Consider the following 23,584-nt stretch of genomic DNA (forward strand, 5'->3'; position numbering starts at 1 on the left):
GCTAGTATCATGATAGCCGAACTGTCTAAATGTTAGTCATGGTTCTATTTTTCAAATACCTTTAAATGTGCAGTGAAAGAGAAAATGGTATTTTCTAGAACTCAATGTCTTCTTATTTTATTTGGAAAGATGGGTTTGAAGGCTGAGATTTAGCCTGGTGGAGGTCAGAGATGGTTTCTGTAGTGACAGAAGCCACTGCAAATCCTACCAATAAAAGGTAATCTTTGAAAATGAAAATCTGTCATTCATCAACCCAACCTCCCACCCAACACACACACTTAAAACCCCTAACTTTCCATTGCTCCTACAATAAAGACCCTAGTCTTACAAGGTCCCACCCACAGAATCTGGCCCCTAACTCAGTCTCCAGCCTCACTTCATTCCCTTTCCTCCCTGCTCCCTATGGTCTTTATCCTACAGCCACACTGACCTTCTTATGGTCCCTCAAATAAACCATGGTGCTTCCTGCCATAGGATCTCACATGTGCTGTCCCCTCTGACTACAACCCTCCCACCCACACCTCCACCTAGTTAACTACTGCTAATCTTCAGATTCCAGTTCAAACACCATCACAAAATCAGGGAGACCTTCCCTGACCCCAGACTCCACATCTAGGACAGGTTCCTCAGTGATATGATCTCACAGAATAGCACTCCTTTCCTTCAGGTCTCCTATCTCATTGTCTCGTTTAGAATTATACCCTCACACAATTACTCAGCTAATTCCATCTCCCCACTTAGACCACAGGCTTCAGGAAGGCAGGAATGGTGTCTGGTTTTGCTCTCATTCCTATTCTTAGCTCCTAGCACAGTTCCTGACAGATAGTAAGCGCCCAATTTGTTGAATAAATGGATAAATGAATGAGTGAATGAACAAAGAAAATAAATTTCTGACTCATTTTGGTTGGGGAGCTTGAAGTTTCGTGGGGTTAAAATGTAGAAATGTTGAGTTAAAAACCCAATGTGCTTGGGCGAAAGATATATTTTGGTGGCAACTATTACAGAGATTTTTTCCCTAACCCCTGGCAAGGAGGAAGGGTGGGGATGGGGAGGCAACACAGCACCATCAGGAGTCACAGAATACCTGCCAACCTCATCAAAGAGGATGACAATACCCAAGATCAGGCCTGAGAGTAAATGAAAATTATTCACTTGACAGTCATGAGGAAATGCTGTGGACTTAAAGTTAGAGTATATGCTTGAATTGGATATTTTTCTCCAGGGCCCTAAAGTTTACTAGCTGGAATTATTTTTTAAGGACAATTCTATTTAACCTTTGAAAATGAAGCAGCTGTCTTTTAAAAGAAAAGCTACTTCTTATTGTAAAGATAGCACAGAATGTTCTTGGCTTCCTTGGTTCTCCAGAAAAGGAAAGTCAGATATCTCCCTGTGTCTTCACTATATCTTGAGCCCCTGTGTCAACAAAATAGGCCAGATTAATAGCTAACTTTTTTTTAGAATTACTTATTACTAAAAGTACCAGCCCATCCTGAGAAATACTAGGTAGGGCAGTTTACACAGATGTATCTGCCCCTCGAGGAGTCGTGGGAGGCTTAGGTAGAGCCAGAGATGGAAAGTCCCCAAATAACCAATCTCAAAGCCACTGTGTTCAGAAAAGAAGCCAAGTTTACCATGTATTGAAAAGTTCTGTTCCTCAAAAAGGATCCCAAAAAAGTGTAATTAGCTAATCAATTTATTCATCTAATATTCCTTCTTGGCATAAGCCCCTGCTATGCACAGTGAAGAGAGGTCCCTTTCTTAAGCATACTATAACTCAACAAAAGAAGTAAGATCTGGAAGACTAAGATGTTGGTCAACAGCCCAAGGCACAGCAAGGGTGTCAGCAACTTCAGACAGTCCATAGACAATAGCACTAATGTCCACTGAGTGTTTACTATATGTCAAGTGCTCTACATGTATATTCTCATTAAATCTTCACAAGCTATGAGATAGATATGATTACACTCTCCTTAGAAAAGCTGAGTAACATGCCCAAGTTTGTAAATTTAGAAAGCAGTTTCAAGCTTAGTTCTATCTGATTCCAAAGCCCATGCCTCTAGCCTCTGAGTCCCTGGGGCTTGCAGAATTCAGGGAAAGGGAGAATTGACTGTGGTATGGAAGGCAAGGCTTGATGAGGGACAGGGTTCTGAGCTAGGCCTTAGACAGGCACAACTCTGAGATAGGACAGAGAAGGAGAAGGGTCAATGCATGGTGCTGTGGTGGAGCGAGGGTGTAGAGAGAAGACAGAGAAGAGAGGGAAAAGAGAACAGAGCAGGGCCAGTTGCTTGGATACAGCCATCCTGGGGGGAGGGATGAGTGAAGACACCTGCCTCTTAGGCTGTAACAACTTGTTCCACCCTTCTCCTTTCCAATAAAATATTATATTCCTACACAGAAAGATTTGAAGAGGGAACCGGAAGAAGTGTTGAGTGGAAGAGGAGTCTTGCCTTCCCTTTGCTCTCTTTCTGCCTCTCTGCTCTCTCTGAGTGCAGTATCCCAGGCACTCCACCCATCTGGTCCAAAGTCGATGCCACAAACCTTTCGAGTCCTACATCCCAAGAAGGGTAGCATCTTCACCTGAGGTCGTCAGATAAAACCTGGCTGGTTCCAAATGGAACTGGAACTCCACTCCTTCTACTATGGGCTCTGAACCAGAGGGGTTGGGGGTGTGTGTGTCAGGCTGCAGTTATTCTCCCCACTGGACAGGCAGCCTTCCAAGGAAGGTAGCTCCAGTTCAGTGGCACAAGTAGAGTTTCATGCTTAAGCCTTACTCCCACTAGGCACACCTCATTTTACATGGACGTATGTTCACTATACAGCCTTTTACTCATTCATTTGTTCATTCACTCATTCAACAGGGAATTAATGGATGGCCATTTCAAGCCAGGGACTGTGCTAGGTGTTGGGGGAGACAAGATCAAACAATATGTGGCCCCTAACCTCAGGAGCTGTATACTCTGTTATTGCTGGTGAGCACTGATGACATGGTCAGGTGGTAGTAACTATAATGAATGTTAGGATAAAGAGAAGCTGAGGAGGCTCCGTGGGACTCCCAACTGCTCACATTGCAAGCTGCTTGCCTTGTTCATTTCTGTACCTCCAATGCCCATCACTATGCCTGACACACAGCTCATTAAATTTTTAGTGAATTAGATGAAGATCTTACTGAGCCTGATTCCCAGCTCTGTCTCTCTGGGGCTTCTCTCCATTGGTTTAAGCCTGGCATCCTAAGCCTTGATGAGATAAGGATACACGGCATTCTTCAAATAGATCACAGTATGTTAGAGTGGGGAGAAACTGGACAAATTTGTCTGTATCACCTCCATTCCCTCCCAGACATCATGTCCCCATAGTTTAGGTCCTTCATGAACCACTTGGAACTTCATGCTTTCCTAAGTCTTCCTCATCCTGGATGCTATCCTAAGAATATGCAAAGTTGGTCCATGTCCCAATTAAAACTCAGGAATCCAGACCTTGATGCAGAATCGTGACAGCTCCAGCTGGCTTGATGGCAGGGGACCACCTCCTCCTCTGAAATAATGGGCTGTGGAAACAGCAATCTTGGCTTCCAACACCATCAGGGTCTCCTGTGGGCCCTGGGGCCCCAGGGAGGCAGAGCCATTCAAGGGAAAGGTGAGAAGAGGGGTGGAGAGGTCCTCTGAGGAGGCTGAGAAGTGTCTCTGCATTTGGGGGATAGTGATCCTTGAGGTACAGGCATCTGAGCTGACAGGAAAAGGAAGAGGTAACTAGGAGGCATGAGGCAACTGCCCCCTCAAGCAAGGCAGGCTAAGTAAGGTCCAGAAAGAGCCTAGACAGAGCCCCAACTCTTCAGCCAGAAAGCACCTCAGAATCAATTCAGAGTGGTCTTGGGACATGTGCAGAGCCCTTCAGCTGAGTAGTAGCAGGATGGGGTTAGAACCAGGTCTCCTGATTTCCACCCTTGAGTTTTTTTCTCCTCACACTGTTGCCTCCTAGATATGGGTCTCATGGGAGAGTTCTTGGCCTGTCACATCCTAGAAATCTCCCTTCACAGAGGACTCCTGCTTCTTAGGCAGGGCGAGGCTTTTCTGGTTCTGATGGGTGGCCTTTTTAACCCTCCAATGCCAACTGTATTCTTCTCTCTATCCATCCCCTTCCTCAGAAACATCTCATGGGGTCTTCAGTGGTCACGTGATGGGCAGCCTGGGTCCCTGCCCAGCAGCAGACCTAGGGACAGTGGGCACATGTCTTGGCATCTGGGCATGATCCTTTTCTCCAGAGAGGTCAGTGTTGGGGGGAGAAGGGAGTGGAATCCAGTGACTTCTCCCGCCCTAAGAATTCCTGCTCTCCCCCTCAGTCTGACCCTCACTCTGCTGGCCTGGGCCACAACAATGCCCACAGGCAGGGCACTGAGAAAAGGAGGGAGACCTGGGTTTGCCCGTTTTCTTGGCCAGGCACCAGGAGCATTAGCACTGCCCCCCCTTCCCCCCTGCCCCCCACCCACCCACCCACCCAGTCATCTCCACTTGCTCCTCTCCCCCTCTCACCCGCCTGTCCCTCCGGGCTGCTCAGGCGCCACCACTACTGTCCCCAACCCGCCCCGCCAGACCGGCCAAAGGGCAGCGTGACTCACGGCGCTGCCACCAGCCCACGGCTTGCCCGTGGCGTATAAAGGCTGCCCGGCGGGAGGCGGCGAGCCCTGCCCGGCCCGAGGCGCGCAGAGCATGGCCAGGGGCGCGGAGCGAGGCCGCGGGGGCGCCGGCTGGTGGCTGCGGGGCGCGCTGGCGGCGGTGGCGCTGCTGGCGGCGCTCAGTGCTGCGGGCACGGTGTTCGCGCTGTGCCAGTGGCGCGGGCTGAGCGCGGCGGTGCGGGCGCTGGAGGGTCAGCGCGGCCGCGAGCAGCGCGAGGACAGCGCCCTGCGCTCTTTTCTGGCTGAGTTGAGTCGCGCGCGGCGCCGGGCGCCCGCGCCACCCTTGGACCCCGCCAGCGCCGCGCGCAACAAGCGCAGCCACGGCGGGGAGCCCGCGCCCCACATCCGCGCCGAGAGCCACGACATGCTGATGATGATGACCTACTCCATGGTGCCGGTAGGCGGGGGCTCGGCTCCCCGTGGCGCCTCCGCCAGGGTGGGCGGCGGGCAGTGAGGGGAGAGAGGCCCAGATGCCCTGTGCTTCCCTGGCTAGACGGCGAGGTGCAGAGAGAGAGGGCCCTGGGTGTGAGCCCGGCTGGAGAGGTCACCTGGGCAAGCACCTTAGTCCTCCGAGGTCCGTTTCCTCCTCTGTTAAATGGGGGACGAGGTGAAGGGCTGTCTTCCACCTCTGGCATCTTTGGGTCTGCAGGTAAATGAGGGGCGTAGGCAGTGTTTTTAAGAGCCTACTTTCCTTCCTAACTTCGGACAAAAGTTTTCACAATCTGGTATGAAGGGGGCCACAGCGGCTCCGGGCTCTGCCTGTGCGACTTGCTGGAGCCCCCTGAGAACACGGGAAAGACATTTCCGAGAGTGCAGACTTCTTCAATAAAAGGATGCTTTCCCCGGGCTTCAGCGAGTGGTCTGGCTTTTCACCTGGCCTCGGACCATCCTCATGAGATTGGTTGAAGGGAAAACAATCAGCCCTAATTTTACCAATCACCTGGAACCTTGGTGCTGGGAACTCTTGGGTCTAAAGCGGTTCCAAGTGGAAGAGATCAAAATAGAGAAATTTTCTTAAAAATCCACTGTGAAAGCTGAGTTTCTCATGTGGGCTCCAGCGGGTCTATGGAATTCCTGAAATTACCAGTGTGCACTCAGGGGGCGTGCATCTAGGGGAGTCCGTGGATTTTCATTAGATTTGCACTGCCCCCAAAAAGGTTTAAGAAACTCTGCTCTTAAAAACGTCTTTAAAGCAAGGCCTCGAAAATCTTTTTTTTCCAGTTTGAAGTTTCTTTGCTTTTGCTGATTTTTAACTCAGCAATTATCTAACAATTACATTTAGATCACATTGCAGTTCCCCATTCAGTTTCATTATCCATTATGACCGCACTGGTCTTATTTCATTTTATAATTGCAAAGATTTCAGTTCTGGCACCCCAAGTCAAGCATGAGCCATACTTTGGAATCCTTGGTATCTGAAGATAAACTCACTTAAAGCTTCTGCATCATAAAAGCTTTAAAGTATCTTATATGAGCTGAAATGATTTTACAACTACATCATGGGAATACTACATACTGCAAATACATCTTTTGAGAGAGAGCAAATTTTCCATTCCTGGCTTCATTCTTTTTTTTTTTTTTTCACCTGTGTTATCATTTAAAAATCTGGGCCCAAGCAAAAAAATTTTTAAAAGACCTCTGTAAAATGAAGAAATCTCCTTTCGAGGAATTTACTCTTTCTCTTGGCTCTCTACCATGCATTTTGAGGGTTTTTTTGAAACCCTTGAAGAAGGATGCATCGGAGCATCAACATTTTATATTTTTAATCCTGCTTTTAAGGTAGAAGCTTGTGTATTGCTGCTTGTTCAGTCACTAACCCAAGAGAACAGAGAGACCCATTTCTGTGTCAGTCGGAAAGCTAGATTTAACGATCACCACCTGCTGTTATAGGTCAGAGAGCAGAAAGATCACATTTGTCAGGCTGAGAAGCATTCATAGATTATCACCAACTCATACCCCACTTGTAATGGGTATGCTTTGACCTTACCGCCTCATTGAGGAAATTTCCAGGCAGGTCAGGAGAAAGTGGCTGTCATATTGCTGCCTTTCCTGTTGGGAGTAGTTCTCAAGCAGTAGGCGAGGGGGTCACCTGGAAGCACATTGAAATACAGATTCCACGGTCCCCCCCCTCACACTTATAAAATGATCATCTCCAGAACTGTCTTCCTTAAGAAGTCCGAGATCACCATTCCCCTACCTTCCCAGCCCCTTGGTGAGTTAGATACAGGGGGTTCCACGTGCCACTTTGAGAAAGCTGCTCTAGATCACTGCTTCTCTACTGTAATATACACGTGAATACCTTGACAATCTTGTTCAAATGCAGAGTCTGACTCAGAAGGTCTAATTTCTGGCTTGAGATTCTGCATTTCTAATAAGCACCCACTGATACCAATGCTGTTGTTTTGAGGACCTCACTTTGGATAGCATGGTTCAGGAGTAGGGGATGCACACTGAAATCACATGGGGGCTTTCAAAATGGCTGATACCTAGATCCCACCACCAGAGATTCTGAATTAATTGTTAGAGGTGCATTGTGGCATGCCTGCACATTGGCATGCCTTCCTGCTGACAGTGAGTAGCATTAAGCATCTCACTCCCACCAGGTATCTTTTGAGGCCTCCGCTTCAAGCAGAGGAACCAATTTTATTGCTGAAAGCCTTTTACTTTATTCTAGCATCATTCATCTTTGCAAATTTTTCTCATTTTTACTCCCTGTTTTTCTCAGAATAGAGAATTATTCACATGAGGAAACAATGTTTTAAAAAGCACTTTCAGGGCTTGTGTGCACTCTCTCTCTCAAATAAATAAATAAGATCTTTAAATAAATAAATCTTTAAAAAAAGTAAAACTTTCATGGGCACCTCTAGTAGAAAAGTTGCTAAGAGAACTGTTTAGTATACATTGTGGAGGTGGGTGTGCAGACTTCCTTTGGTTGAAGTCACACCTTTCCCCACCCTGTTATACATCACCAGTAGGTTTTGAATGAGTATGAGATCAAAGGTCCCCCCACTATGGTTCCATGTCCTTAGAGACCTAGGAACAAAGAAATAAGCTGTAGGCAGACTAATGTCAGCATTTCATAAAGTCTTCCAAATGGCTTATTTATTCAAGATGAGTCTCCTCAAGCTAACCGACCCTTCAAAGTTCTGTGCTTTTGGCTGAAAGTATATCAACTCAGCATGGTAATTTTGGTTAGCATTCTGCCCAAAAACTGGTTTTAAAAGGGCGCAAAAAAAAAAAAAAAAGTAAGTGGGTACTTTGGAGAAAAGTAATAAAGGCCGTGGATACCACTGAGCTAGACCAATATTGGGAAGCCATCTGCCAGGAACTCCTGCAGGAGAGGGGGTCCTGTCTAGTCCCCACCTCACTTCACACCACCCCCATCTCACTTGTCTTCCCATCAGCTGCTCTCTCCTCCCATTTTCCAGGTCTTACACTTATTGATGTTCTGGTAGCCTCATCATCCTGTCCAAAATCTAAGGTCAAGCTCCCAGTAGGAAAAAAGGTTTTACTTCTCACAATGTGCATCCATTTTTTTTTAAAGATTTTATTTATTTATTTGACAGAGAGAGACAGCGAGAGAGGGAAAACAAGCAGGGAAAGTGGGAGAGAGAAAAGCAGGCTCCCCCACTGAGCAGGATCTTGACCTGAGCTGAAGGCAGACGCTTAACAACTGAGCCACCCAGGCGCCCCTAATAATGTGCATCTTAACAAGCTCTAAATGGGTTGAAGATTTACATTTTTAAAAAATGAAACCCTAAAACTACTGAAGGAGATATGGTTAAATTCATTTTTAATGTTGGAATGGGGGAAATCTTTCTTTCCAACAACTCAAAAACCAGAAGCAAAGAGTAAATAAATTTAACTACATTTTAAAAAGCACACACAACAGCAAAACACCTGGATGGCAAACAACAGCAAAAACAAACATACAGCTCATAAACATAGGCAAAAGACAAAGGACAAACTGGAAAAAAATATTTGCACCTCATATCCTAGATACAGGGCTAACCTTCTGAATATATATAACACTCTTATAAGTTTATAAGAAAAAAAAACAAGAATTTAATAGGAAAATCAGCAGAAATAGGAATCCAGTAGGAAAATGGAACACAGTTCTCAGAAAAAGAATTACAAATGTCTCTAGGTAAACATGTGAGAAAAGATATCTTGGTTTAAAAATTCAAATTACACCTGCCCTGAAATATAATTTTTACCTGTCTGGCATAACTACAGAAGTTTGACCACACATTCTCCTGGTGAAGTTGAAGGGAAATAGACATGCTTTTACATTGATGTCTGGACCACAAAATGGTACAACCCATGTGGAAGGCAATTTGGTAGTACCTAAAAATATTACAAATACATTTACCCTGTAACCCAGCAATCTCACTTGTGGGAATTTATCCTGCACGACAGGCTTTATCACCTATGAAATGACATATACACATATTCATTGTAGAATATTGGTAAGAGCAAAAGACTATTCACAACCTGTGCCTGTCAATATGGAATTAGTTTGATAAACCAACCCATGCACTCACTGGGATAGGTAGCTGTAAAATGAGAATGAGGAAATTCTCTATGTCCTGTTATTGGAATAATCCTTAGGATATATTTTAAGTGAAGAAAGCAAGACAGAAAAAAAAATATATATTGTATTACCTTGTGTAAGGAAGAAGCGGAAAAATAAGTGAAGATATTAACAAACGTGCTTTACTTAGGGAGGGTGGGGGTAAGATGAGAATGAGCCTCTCACTGTATAGCTTTGTGTATCATGTTGACTTTTGAACCATGTGATTGTGTTACTATAATTGTGAGTGAAAAGGCCCTAACCACGAGGTTACATGGCCACTGGCCCTGGACTGGGGGGCAGTTGGGCGTGGCAGACTATGTTAGCCTGAAGTTCATGTGCTGTCTTGCGGGGGCGGGTGGCTTTCACTGATTGTTCCTGTACAAGAGCAAGAGCTCAGTGTGCCTGATCTTTTGATTTTTTTTTTTCAAGAGAAGTGAAAAAATCTGACTTCTTTTGTGAAATCTCTTGGCTTTGAAATGTTGACCAAAAAATTCCAAACAAATGTTTTTAACTGGCTGAGTGTGTTGGCCAAACAACACTCATATTGTTAGGGGCCATGCTAGGACTACCAAGCTTAGTTCCCAGCAGTCTCGTCTTATAATAATGGATGGTTTTGAACAGAAATGGCTTTATTCAGCTCCACCACATCACCCTCCTCCACGTATTTCCCACCCTGGTTCTGCAAGGATACCAGTAACTGTGCCATTGTTAACTGTTGGTTGAGTGGAGATGGGTTTCTTTGTGTGTTTGGTTTGGTTTGGGTTTTGTTTTGTTTTTTGGCTGTTTCTAAAAATCAACTCCACCTTCAGTGGACAGAGATTTTCCAGCACTGTGGCTTTTCAAAAGGTTATGCTCCAGTTCTGAGGATAGTTCTCAAGGAGGAGAAGCCAGCTGTGTTGAGCTGTCTGAGGCTTTTCGTGATGACTGTAATGGGGTACATTTCTGTGGATCTATACATTTTCTTGTCCGGGGGGGAAATCATGTCACCTAAAGTCATAGCTCCTATCTGCATAGATGCTATACTTCTTTGAAAGCCCTAAATTGCCTGTGTCAGGGATTACCTCCCTTTCCTACCTCTTGGAGTGAGTCACTTCCAGATGGTGTAAAAGCTGAGGATTCAGACCAGGGGGGTCAACGGACTGTGCCCCATAGCCAAGTCAAGTCTGCCACTTGTAAGCCCGCAAAGTAAGAATGATTTTTACATTTATAAAGGGTTAAAAAAATCAAAAGAAGACTAATATTTCATGACCCACAAACATTATGTGAAATTCAAATTTTAGTCATCATAAATAAGGTTTTGTTGGAATACAACTATGCCCATTTGTTCACATATTGTCTGTGACTACTTTCACATGACAACAGCAGAACTGTGTAGTTGCAACAGAAACCATATGGCCCACAAAGCCTAAAATATTTTCTTTTTGGCCCTTTATAGAAAAAACTTGCCAACTCCTCATTAGACTGTGGTCCATTGGAGCAGAGGAGATACTAGGGATTTTTCCTTTGGAGAACCTAGGCAACTAAATCATGGTGTTCTAGGATTGGGTTAACCCTGGGGTTTTGTTTTGTTTTGTTTTGTTTTTTGGGTTTTTTTTTTTTAGCTTAAGGGTAGAATTTAGTGATTCATAGTTGTATATAACACTATAACACCCAGTGCTCAATACATCACATGCCTTCCTTAATGCCCATCACCCATTTAACCCATTAGCCCATTTAACCCCCTACCCACCTCCCCTCCAGCAACCCTCAGTTTGTTTCCTAGAGTTAAGAGTCTCTTATGGTTTGCCTCCCTCTCTGTTTTTATCTTATTTTATTTTCCCATCTTTTCCCCTAATGTTCATCTATTTGTTTCTTAAATTCCACATAAGAATGGAATCATACAGTATTTGCCTTTCTCTGACTGACTTATTTTGCTTAGCATAATACCCTCTAGTTCCATCCATGTCGTTGCAAATGGCATGATTTCATTTTTTTGATGGCTGAGTAATATTCCATTGTGTGTGTGTGTGTGTGTGTGTGTATACCACATCTTCTTTATCCATTCATCTGTTGATGGACATATGGGCTTTTTCCATAATTTGGCTATTGTGGACATTGCTGCTATAAACAGTGGGGTGCATATGCCCCTTCGAGTCAGTATTTTTGTATCCTTTGGATAAATACCTAGAAGTGCAATTGCTGGGTCATAGGGTAGTTCTATTTTTAACTTTTTGAGGAACCTCCATACTGTTTTCCAGAGTGGCTGCACCAGCTTGCATTCCCACCAAAAGTGTAAGAGGGTTCCCCTTTCTCTGCATACTTGCCAACATCTGTTGTTTCCTGACTTGTTAATTTTAGCCATTCTGACAGGGTTTTAAGACCTCCCCCAAGGAGACAGAATCTAAGATGGAACTGACCCAAAGTGTGGTCTCACCCTGGAGGGGGGCTACAGGCCTCAGGCCTTTTGTTCCTTCTAGGCCAGCTGCCCAAGTCAAGAGCAGTCATGTTAGGACAGCTTTTAACCACCGTTAATCCCATATCTAAGCCTTGTTTCAAACCCCATCGTTCTCTTTAATTCGAAGGGAGTGGTTTATACCCCATTAGGTCCTACAGAACGGTCCCTCGTGAAAGATCAGAGGCCTGATACAGAAGAACAAGAAAAGGCAGGGCAGCCAAACCCACAAACCCACGTGCAGTGCCTGGGAGGTATCTTTCCATGGCCTTTGTCATAACAGCAGGTGCACATGGTCACTTGGGATGTCACACCTGCCACTGCAGTTGGTTTGCATGTCAGAAGCCATTTCTGAGTGTCAATTAGGGTGGGGGAGAACTTGAAGCTACATGCCTGCTAAGATTGTGTCCGCTGTTGGTACTGTGAACACACCCATAAACTTAACTCATGATGGCACGTTGAGGAAGTTGGGCGAGAGCTAGCTCCTTAGTTACATCCTTCAGACACTTTATCAAAACACATTTTGCATATATGCAAATAAAACACTCAATGTAGATATACAGTTGTCATGATTCTCTAAGGACATATGTAAAAAACAAGTGGGCCAAGACTGAGCATCTGGACCCATGAGAACAGGGCGCTTGCGTTGACCATACGAATGGCTTTAACAATTTGGACCTGCTCCTAGATCCTGGAGCTATCAAAAAGCCCTTAGTCTCTTTCTCGCCAAAGCATTAGAGGTGAGGGAAGCAGGAACAAGCCTGCTAAGCTTCTAAGCCTGAGCAGGATGGACCTTCTGGGGCCTAGTCCACTCTCTCTGTTTCCTGCCTTTCCTTCAACCTATACCGCCTCTATTCCAGGGATAAAAAGAATTTTTTCCCTTAGGAACTCAAAGCCACATGCCCCCGGAACAGTGCCACTCCACTCTGAGGAGACAACAGAACCCCCAGACCAGCCCATCAGATAGTGACATTGCCCACTAGACCACAGGCTGAGAGATTTGGGGCAGAGGGCCCTTTCTGGGTGAGTTCCAGAATTACTTCTCAGATCATGAGTCTTCCAGTGCCAAGAGGTTGTTTTTCATCCCCAACACCCTTGTCCTAGAATTCTCTCTATGGCTGGCCCAGGCTCACCTCCACACGGTACTCCGGCCACCTACAGCCATTGTGTGGCAGCCCTAAATTGAGCAACCTAGGATTCCTTCCTCAACTCTTAGGTTCCCAGCCAAATTCTCTCTCCCTGATTCTTCCCTGAGTATGTTGTGGTGGTGAGGAGTGTGAACCAGAGTCAGATGGATTCACATCATGGGCCCACAGCCTTGTAGCTGGGTGACCTTGGACATGTCTTTTAACTTCTCCAAACTTCAGTTTCCTCATTTGTAAGATTGAGATAATAGTGTGCATCTCATAGTGCCCTTAGGAGGTTTAAGGGAAATGATGTAAGTCAAGCATAGCACCTGGTATAGTCAGGTTCCCAGGAGCTATTCATTGTTGCTTTTATGAAGATTTTCCACTCTTACTTTATTGTTAGCCCTTCTTGCCCCATTATCTCAGCATCTTGTTTCTGGGTTTATGCTTTATTGCCAATTCCTTCAGAATGCCACGTTGTCTGTTCACATGCACTTCTATCAGCTTCTGCTTTGGGATATTTGGCCTCTTAACACCAGCCCAAATCACCTTGTCATGAAAGCAAAACAGAGTTAGCCTTGATGGGGTGGCAGGGCTTCTTGAGCTGGTCAGGATTTCCTGGGCCCCTACCCCTTCTACATGGCCACTGATGACGAGGTTTGACACCCACTAAGAGGGAGTCATCTTGACCCCCTTTCTGACTGGCTCAGCTGTTGTTAACTCCTACTGGTTACTGTTGGTAGCAGTCCTAAAAAATGTTTTGGATGCTTTCATTTGGAAAATTGACAAAATGTGAGCAGAAGGTAGAGCAAAAACAACTTCTAAAAGAGAAGAACAATTTACTTCTTAGGGGTCTCATGTTCTCCAGGGTAGGATTACCTATGTGGGAACTATCAGAACAGGCTTCAGATCTGACAAAACACACTTATCTGAGGGGAAAAAAAAAAAAGATATATTTTTTTTCTCTACATTCCTCAAACTCCACCCCTCCCCCACCCCCTTGCTCCCGTAAAAGAAATCCTTGGCCAAATCTAGTTGACATTCAAGCTTCATTTCCATGCATTTTATCTACAGACTAAAGGTCATGTTGTGTGAAATAAACTGAAGCTTTTAGGTTGTGATTCTGCAACAAAGAGAGCATTTTTCAGCCCATCAGTTGCTTTTATGTATCTCTTTGGGTTTTAACAACTCTATATTTTAAGTAGATATAATTTACAAAGTTCAAGGCACAATTTTCTTTACTGAAAGGTAGAGTTAAAACAAGAAGGCCAACTAAAAATCATTCAAAATGCAATTTGTGGAGTTTGTTCTTAACGCAATAGGTAGAGTAACCTTTCAGCTGCCATTCAGAAAGTTTCCTGTGCTCACCAAAGTGCTGGGAACTTTGGAGACCCTGCCTGGGCTGTTTGAAAAGACTGAGGAGTACTTGGGGAAAAATTGTGGATAACTATTCCCGAGCTAAAATGATGAACTGGCAACTGCAAAATAATTCTCCGGTTTTTCAGTAACTTAATGGATGACTATTGGAGTCTGGATTCGTTTTCACTCAGAGGTGGAACATGCTCTCTTGCTCTAGGCAACCCTTGAGGAACTTGGAATCAATCCCTCTGAACAGGGAGACCTTTAGAGGAAAATCCTTTATAGTGACATGTGTGATGAGCATCAGACTAGTCAAGAAGAGAGAAAATAAATTCTCACTAAAGTGATGAAGAAGGAGACAGAAATTGAAGTGGGCAATGTAGGGTTGGTTAGATTTGGGCAGGCAAGGAAGGTGAATCATTCCAAGGGCAGATGATAACTTATGCCAAGCTCGAGGGACTGGAATGAAAATGGTTCCAGGATAGAAGAGCAAGGAACAAAGAAGATCTTCCTGCACTTGGGAGTTTGGGCTAGGGGGAGGGGAATTCCTTAAATTTACACTTTTGAGAAGTTGAGAATGAATCTGATGGGCAATTGGGAACATGGTAGATCTTTCATCAGGAAGGAGTCATGAAGAAAGTGGTTTTGTAGAACTGGTCTGGTGTGTGATGCAGGACAGGCAGGGGAGAGGTCAGAGGCAAGAAGAAATGTAGGAAGTTATTGCCTTAGTCCAGGCAAGAAAGGATTCGTGTCTGGCTAAGGTGGTGGTATCAGATATGGAGAAGAAGCTCTATATCCTACAAATACCAGACAGAAGAATGAATTGAACTGGTAACTAATTGGATATAAGAAAGAAAAAGGAACCATCTGTTCCAGATCCATCTAACACTGAGAAGGGTGAAGGCATCATAGGCAGAATTGAGGAAACACTGCAGCAGGTTAATTTAGAAGTGAGGATGCTAGGGGGTGCCTCGGTGGCTCATTCCGTTACGCATCAGACTCGATTTCGGCTCAGGTCATGGTCTCAGGGTTGTGAGATGGAGCCCTATGTTGGACTCCATGCTGGGCATTGAGCCTGTTTGAGATTTTCTCTCTCCCTCTCCCTCTTCCCCTCCCCACCCTCTAAAAAGTAACTAAAAGAAAAAATTTTAAGTGAGGATGCTGAATTTGTTTTGAGACTAAATATGAGATGAAAAGAGAGAAAAAAAGGGGGGAAGGATAACTGAGGAAAGAGAGCATTCAGGGAAAGGAGAACATCCTGCTTCCAAGAACTCTGTCTTTGCTTTGAGAGAGAAATCTTACAAGTCTAAAAAGTAAAAGGCAGATCCAAAGCCTTTACAATGAGTGCTAGAATCATGCTGTGTGTTTACTCCTGGCTCCCTTTTAGGTGTGTGAACTTTGACAGGTCAAGCTCTCTGTGCCTCAGTTCTCTCATCCTTAAGAAGGCAATAATAGCAGTGTCTACCTTAGGTGTTACCAAAAGGATTCAATTCAGTAATCCATGTAAAGTCATTGGCATGGTGCCTACAACTCAGTATGTATTAGCTTATTATTACTGATATTTTAGTATTTCTCAAATGCTTCCTTTCTGTGCTTCAGGGAATTTTGAAATCTTGTAATAAAAACAATGCTGATTGAATCAACAGAATTTGTCAGAGAAAGGACAGATCCTAGGATGACTCTAAAGTTTGGAATCGCAGGTGACTGGGGAAACACAGACTTGCAGAAAGAATGGTGTTTCTTAGTTATTTTTCTTAGTTATTGGGTCCAAAAAGAAAAAATATATATATTTTAGATATTTAGGGAATTTAATTATATTAAGCATAATTTACAAATATCTTTATTCATGTCCAGTGTGAACTCATGCATTCATTCCTTAATTGACCCAAATTTTTTGAACCCCATAGGAACAGCATGTTTGTCAGACCAATGGTCCCATCCAACCAGTGTTCTGAGGCTAACAGCATCAGTAATTATTTTGTGGATGAGCATCTCACCCCCAAGGACCTCCTCCAAATGTTTTCTGGAGTAACCACTTATAACTTTTCCCTGATACAAGGAGGAAGGAGGAGGAGGCTGAGCCAAGGAGTAGGTTGACAAAACATCTTCACAAATGCTTTTGCTATGTACAAAGAATGCCACAAGGCAGAGTTTGGGGATAATGGTTTAATTCTTTGTCCATTCCCCCAACACTGACAAGTTACTTGTTACAGTTTATATATACTTTTCTGATTATAAGGTAAGGATAAGAATGCTTAGATAAAAATCAGAAATTATCTGAAGATGCTTGTTGAAGGGAACAATGTGAGCACAAAATATTGTTATTAACAGTTGGTGAAAGATTATTCCAGCAACACTCATTCTTCAGAAAACTCCATTAAGGGCCAGGAGGGGACAAGTGATTCTCAGCTCACTTCAAAACACTCATCTTTTCCTTCCCTCACTCCTGCTGCACTTATTTGTCTGTATCACACAAACTGAAATTCTGTGTACAGTTTTGGTCTCCAATTTATCACCTTTAGTCACCTTGTCTCTTTAAATACATCTCACCATTCTTTGCTATGCTTCTAGTGAGGTAGTTGATGAATACCTCTTCACTGATGAATTCATCCACAACTCAACAAGTGCAAATCTAAAGTAAGGTATCTGTCAGTTTCTGAATCTGCTTTCTTGCCCTACTAAGAGTTTTAAAGGTGGGTCCTGGAGCATTTTTAAAATTCCTTCCTCAGAATTCATGCTACTCACCAAATAGGAGATGGTGTCAGGTATTGGTAAGACTTAAGAGGCCTACTCTACCTGTCAGAGATTCAGTCATTCAATACGTGGTTATTGAGCACCTACTATGTCCCAGGCACTGTTGTGGGTGCATGAGAAACAGTCTGAAGAAAGCATACAAATCCCTGTCCTCTTTGATTTCATGTTCTGGAAGGGAAGGGCAGGCAAAAACCAAAGTACACAATTACCTACAGTATTAGAAGGTGATAAGTGCTATGGAAAATGAGAAAGCAGGGGTGAGGATTAGAGAGGGGGAAGATGAAAATGGAATTATAAGTCATGTGGATGGGGAAGGCGACATTTGAGCAAAAACTTGAAGGAGGAGGAAATGAGCCGGGTGGATATCTGGGGAAGAGGGAGGAAGTGAGCCGGTTGGATATCTGGGGAAAGGCCATTCAGGCAGAGGGAACAGCAAGTGCAAAGGCCCTGAGGAAGGATACTGGAGCAGAGTAAGTGGGAGGGAGAAGTAGGTCAGAAAGCGGGTCAGATAGAAAACTGGGGGAACTGGAGAAGAGTTCACACATTGCTTTGTGGGCTGTTGTAAGGACCCTGGCCTTTAGGGGGAGTCTTTGAAAGGTTTTAGGCAGAGGAGTGGCATGATGTGACCTGCTTTTTCAAGGAAATCACTGTGATTAGACTAGACTTTTTATGGGGGCGGAGTGGGCTGTGGAAGCAGGGAGGCTTTCTATATAGCTGTTGTGATAATCCAGGTGAAAGAAGAGAGGGGCTTAGATCAGGGTGATGGCAGCAGATATGATAAGAAGTGGACAGTGTCTAGATATGTCTGATGCTCAAACTGATAGAATTTGCTGACAGCCTGAATATAGGTGTAAGGGGTAAAACAGATGTTAAATGACCTCAAGGATAGTGGCCACGCAATGGAAGATAGAATCGTCATTAACTGAGATGGCAGAACTATAGATGTTTGAGGGGAGTATCGGGAGTTCAGTGTGGGGCATGTTAACACTGAGATTTCCTTTAGATGTCCACGTGAAGAGGTCGAAGAGGGAGTGGCATACGAGTCTGGGAAGGGGTCTCAGTTGGAAGTGTCCCCAGGATATATGGGAAATGCTGAATACGAGGATATTCATTACCTGGACACTGGGAGGCTCTAACCAAGAATCTCTCCACTCCATATTCAACTCAGACTATTTAAAAAACTGAGGGTTGCTGGAGTGGAGGGGGGTGGGAAGGTTGGGGTGGCTGGGTGATGGACATTTGGGAGGGTATGTACTATGGTGAGCACTGTGAATTGTGTAAGACTGATGAATCACAGACCTGTACCCCTGAAACAAATAATACATTATATGTTAATTAAAAAAAAAACCTCAGACTGTTTAAAAAAAATCTTTTATAAACAGCCAAATTAAACCAATTGTTGTATTGTGAGCTTTTTGTGCCCAGAGATTTTCTCTTACCTTTATAAGCACAGGGCCCAGCTTATCAAGTGTTTGCTGATGAATAAATAGGTACTTCTAAATCAGTCAGAAATATCTTAGAAGTTTAACAGAAGCCTTTAAGCAACTAAGTAATACATAAGTTAATATAACAAATGCTAAGTGCCTATTCTGGGCAGTCAGGGTTCACACTGTGGGTGATAAGGAAGAACAAGACAGGAGACCCCAACATATTTATTGGCTAGTGGGAAGGAAAAGGCACATCCTCAAACACTTATGACACAGAGCAAAGGATAATAGGATCCTCAGAGAAGGAAGACTAAAATCCAGTGGGCGGTGAGGAAAGGTTTCAAGAAGGAGGCAGCATTTGAGCCAAGGATGGGCAAGAGTTCACAAGGCAAGTGCTGGGCCAGAGCAAGAAGGCATTTGAACAGCAGGTAGTTTGTTTTAGGTCCAGCATGATACGGGTCAACATAAAAATGTCTGAAGGCTTTGCCTTCATTGTTGACAATTATTTTGATCTTCCTTTCAATACTTTAATGATGTTATCCCACTGTCTTCTTACTTGCTTCGTTTCCAACAAGAAGACTGTTGTTATCCTCATCTTTGTCCCTATGTATGGATTGTGTCTTTTTTTCTCTGGCTACCCCTAAGATTTTCCTTTTAATACATGTTTAAATGGTTTTATTATGATATGCCTTAGTCTTATTTTCTTCATGGTTCCTGTGCTTGGGTTTTGTTGAAATTGCCAGAGATAGAGATTTATAGTTTTTTTGAAATCTTGGAAAGTTTTCTATTATTTTTTCAAATATTTTTCTACCCCCCTCCCCACCCTGCAAGCCAGGGACTCTAACTATACATGTGTTGAGTTACTTGGAGTTGTCCCACAGCTCATTGATGATCTGTTCACTTTTTAAGTCTTTTTTCTGTGTGTTTCATTTTAACTAGCTGATATTGGTGTGTCTTCACATCCACTCATCTTTCTTCTGCATTGTCTAATCTGATTTTAGTCCCATTCAGTGCACTTTTCACCCAGAATGAAAATGGCAATTTTCATTGCCAAAAGTTTGAATTAGGTGTTTTTTATATTTTTTATGTTTCTATTTAACATGTTCAGTCTTGTCTTTAGCTTCTTGAACATTTGGAATACAGTTAAAATAATAACTGTTTTATTGTCTTTGTTTAATAATTCCTTCATTTATACCATTTCTGGGTGAGTTTCAATTGACTGATTTTTCCCCCCTCATCATGTGTTCTGTTTTCCTGCTTCTTTGCAGGTCTGGTAATTTGTTATTGGATGCTAGACATTGTGAGTTTTACCTGATTTGGGGTGCTTATAGCTCAATTAGGCACTTTTTTTTTTTTTAAGTTGGCTCCACAGCCAACATGGAGCCCAACACAGGACTCAATCTCATGACCCTGAGATCAAGAGTTGGATGTTTAGCCAACTGAGCCACCCAGGTGTCCCAATTAGGCACCTTTTAATTATACCAAGGGGAAGAAGACACATGGCCTTGGGTAATTTCCACATGGCTGACAGATCCCTGAGGCTTAGAGAGGTTAAGCACCCTGCTCGAGATCACAGAGCCAGTGAGTGAAAGAACTGGAATTCAGATCAGATGGAGCTGGATCTGACTCCAAAGCCCGTTCTTTGTACCACACCTTTTGGCCTTGGGTATTTCCTGTCTTTTAATTTTGTTTCTAGAGTTTTTTGTCTTTTGAGGGGGTTTGAAAATTTGTCATTTCATGTAGTCAAATCTATAAAGCCTTTCTTTTATGGGTTCTTCTTTTGCTTTTACACTTAGAATGTTCTTCCCCATCTCAAGATCTTAACATCAAATCATCACCTCTATTTTCTCATAGTTACATATAATTTCGTTTGGAAGCTATTCCATTACATTTGCATGTGTTTAAACTATACAGAAATAAAAAGAAATGTTCTTTTCCCTTTAAGAAACAATTGGCCAGAATTTGTCAGTAGATTGCTGGATTTGAAAATAGACAATTCACTACAAAACAACTTCTTAAAGTATGGGCAAGGATTTGAGTTTAGTAACTTGATTTAAGCTGCTACTTTTTTTTTTTTTTTTTTTATGATGGGGGCTGTGGAGAGAACTGTCTCAGGATAGATACAATGTCACATTGTCTCTGTATTTGCATCTGTCTCCCATCTGGTGGAAGAATGATATGAAAACAGGAGATACTGGGAGAATGTGTTCTGAGCCTTCTCTGAGAGTGGACCATGTTTCTGGTTCTGGAGCTGGGTCAGCCCACTGGTGTGAGCAGTGCTCCTTGCTGCCAATGACTCTCACCCAGCCTGTCAACAGAAGGAAAAGCAAAAGGTCTGGCTATTCCTGAGGGGCAGCTACTTGAACTGCAGACAGGATAAGACTGAGAACCTGGGGCTTGTTGGTGCCTGAGGGGTGCCTGGTGGGAGAAGGGAAGCTTATAGATTTGTCTGGCTGTTTTTATAAATCTTACTCCGTTTTACATTGTAAAGCTAGCAACTAGACTTTAGCCTAATATATATTTTTTAAATAGCGTGAATTAATGATTTTTCGAAAAGTAGAACCACCTTATTTATGTTCAGATCATGAAACGATATCTTTGTATAACACCAATACAAACATTTAAAGTTGTTTTTATGAGGACTTCATTACTCCTCCCAGCTGCTCCCTGGGGCAAGCACTGTCATGAGTCCTATTTTGTCAAGGGTCTGGGGCACTTGTACAAGGTCCTGCACGGTCAACAAGAAACAACAAACATCTGCCACCAGTGACTGACCTGAGGTCAGAGCCCAAAGACATCACTGAAGCACACCTGGAGGAGGAAACGCTCCTTCAGGAACTTGCACTGCACGTTTTCAGATGTCCCCAGTGTTAATAAATGTCCCCAGGCCCTGGTCCCAGCTGAAGACAATTTTGCCAGGGACATTGGGTGAGGATGTTTGCTGGAACCACCTCTTCCAACTGGGACTGTTGATGAGTCCTGAGCCCAACCCAAGCTGCTTCAGCTTCTGTGACTTTACTTGCAAGAGGGCTGGCCAAGGCTTATGGGTGGACTCTAAACCAGCTCTCCTTAATTATTTGTTCGGCATTTTGTTAGAGTCTGGGCAGTGACTGGGGCAGGGTGAGAAGGTGGGTGGCAGGAGGCTGTATGGTCTCCAGCAGTTCATTTCAGCTCTGCAGACCCTACTCTGCAAAAGAAAGGCCTCCAGGAGAAGTAGTCCAACCTCTGCTTGGAGGGCTGACTAGCCTCCACCCCTATCCTAATCCACTTAGTAAAGCAAGAGTAGCTGGTAAATAGCATGTTTTCCCCACGGCATTGGATTTTCACTGATGTTTGAGACTGCCTTACATATCAGCACCCCAGTCTCTGCCTAGCCGACCCAGCCCTAACCAGCTGGGTGCAGAGCTCATGCAAGTGCCTCTACTCAAGAGAGCATGAAAGGTTTAGGTGATTTCCCGGCATACCAGGGGGATAGCAACTGTTTCTGGTTTTGCAGTGATGTTAATGTAGGCAGGAAGGGGACAGCCATGTCTCAGGAACCCTAATAGGATAATCCTGGCAGCTTCAAGCTCTTGTTTTCTAGGCATTAGTGGCATGTCTGCCAAAATAAAGTTATCTTAAACAAGCAGGCACAAAGAGAGATAGGCAACCACATGTTAGATGTTCACTTCCCATGAACAATGTTACTGCTGGTCAGAAAGAAATAATATCATTGGTTGAGGAGTACATTCTCCTTCCAGTTGAGTAACCAATTATGAAGTATTTATTGAGCACCTACTTTGTGCCCAGTGCCCTGTAATGCTGGGAAAGAAAACTAATGAGTCAGTGGGGCATACAGAAAAAGGATGAAACAGTCCCTACCAATGAGCCCATTTGGTTAAGAAGTCAGAGCAACACATGGGAAGTGTGCCAACAACCAGCCATATGGTGATGCTGCTGGCCTCAAAACAGGGGCAATCAGTGGGAACAGAGGTCTTTGGGGAAGGCTGGGCAGGGTTTAGTTGGACTCTCAGGATTCCAGTCAGGATGAACTGACAGGAGCATTCAGGCCCAAGGCCATTGGTGTGGGATGGCCAGGGCTTGCTTATTTGAGCTGACAAACGTCTGGACCTTTGGCTGATCTTCCTGTGGGCCTGGAGGAACAAGTTCATACCCAAGAATTTCAGCCCCATACAAGGCAAACTCCACTTTCCCATTGGGATTTGCAGATTGTCGTCACCATGTCTTGGCCCCAGTGTGAATTCTTGTCTCTCATGGGGATGAGTCCAGGGTGGCTGACCTCAGCTTCAGACCCCACGAGGGATTCCTCCAACACCTGTGGTCTAACCCTCCATCAGCTGGGCCCCCACATTCAGAGCCCCATCTCTACAGTCAATGGCAGGCTGATTATCAGCTCCCTGGAGCTGTTTCTAAAGGATCATTTGTATGTGCATAATAACAGCAATTTGCCTAATTACAGAGCGTCACAAAGAATATTCAATTGTCTAAGAAAAATGGAATTTAAGTTACAGAAGAGGTCAGATCTGAAAGGTAACTTGGAATTTGAACAGTGTTCTGGCTAGCAAATCAGAGACTGTACTTGGGGAACTTAGGAGAAGCCACAGCAGTATACATTGTTTAAGCAGGGCTCAAACCAGAGCCACTGGTGCGGATGTGCAGGTTTGCTCTCTTACTTTTTCATGAAGCAGTTCTGAGAGTAACAGGTGAGAGGAAGGTAGTTCAAAAGGGGAGCCAGCCAACCACCATGAAATTTTGTGTTCAGATGAACAGTGGCGACTCACTGCAGTTAGCAGTGCTCATTCTGATGAGAAACACTTTTGACTAAACCTTTCACTTTTGCACAGAAAAGATTTCTTAATATTGATGCATTTTCAAATAGTAAAAATCTAATATCCTATTCATATTCAAAATAACCTAAAGCAAAAATTTGCATTTCAAGTGGAATTCAGACAGTTCCTTTTGCAAAGGCTCAGCGGTATGAAAAGGTACATATGAAAGAAAACAGTACTCAGCTCTGGAAGCCAGCTGAGTGAATCTGGAACAGCTACCCCACTTACTCTCTCTGGTCCTCAGCTTTCTCTTCCATCCTCCCATGACTCTAGGTCTCTGGGTGTCCCTCCCCACCTCCTCTTCCCCATCTTCCGGGTGGAGCAGAATTTGAAATCATGTCTAGTCCAAACCTCTCATTTTACAGATAAATAAGGCCAACCTCACCCCAATTCACCCAGAGTAGCTCATTTT

The 23,584-nt window shown here is 43.9% G+C and overlaps 1 protein-coding gene across 1 annotated transcript in view; it reads left to right on the top strand.

Annotated features, from left to right (window-relative positions):
• Positions 1–4,703: 4,703 nt before the first annotated feature.
• The window catches only part of GLDN (gliomedin), a 65,383-nt gene continuing 46,502 nt past the window's right edge, over positions 4,704–23,584 (top strand). Inside the window, exon 1 of the mRNA XM_034994013.1 lies at positions 4,704–5,066. Coding sequence (XP_034849904.1) covers positions 4,704–5,066 — 363 coding nt within the window. The remainder of the gene's footprint in view (positions 5,067–23,584) is intronic.

Source organism: Mirounga leonina, unplaced genomic scaffold (genome assembly GCF_011800145.1).
Source record: "Mirounga leonina isolate KUSES-001 unplaced genomic scaffold, KU_Mleo_1.0 Mir_91, whole genome shotgun sequence".
In the NCBI taxonomy this organism is placed as follows: domain Eukaryota; kingdom Metazoa; phylum Chordata; class Mammalia; order Carnivora; family Phocidae; genus Mirounga; species Mirounga leonina.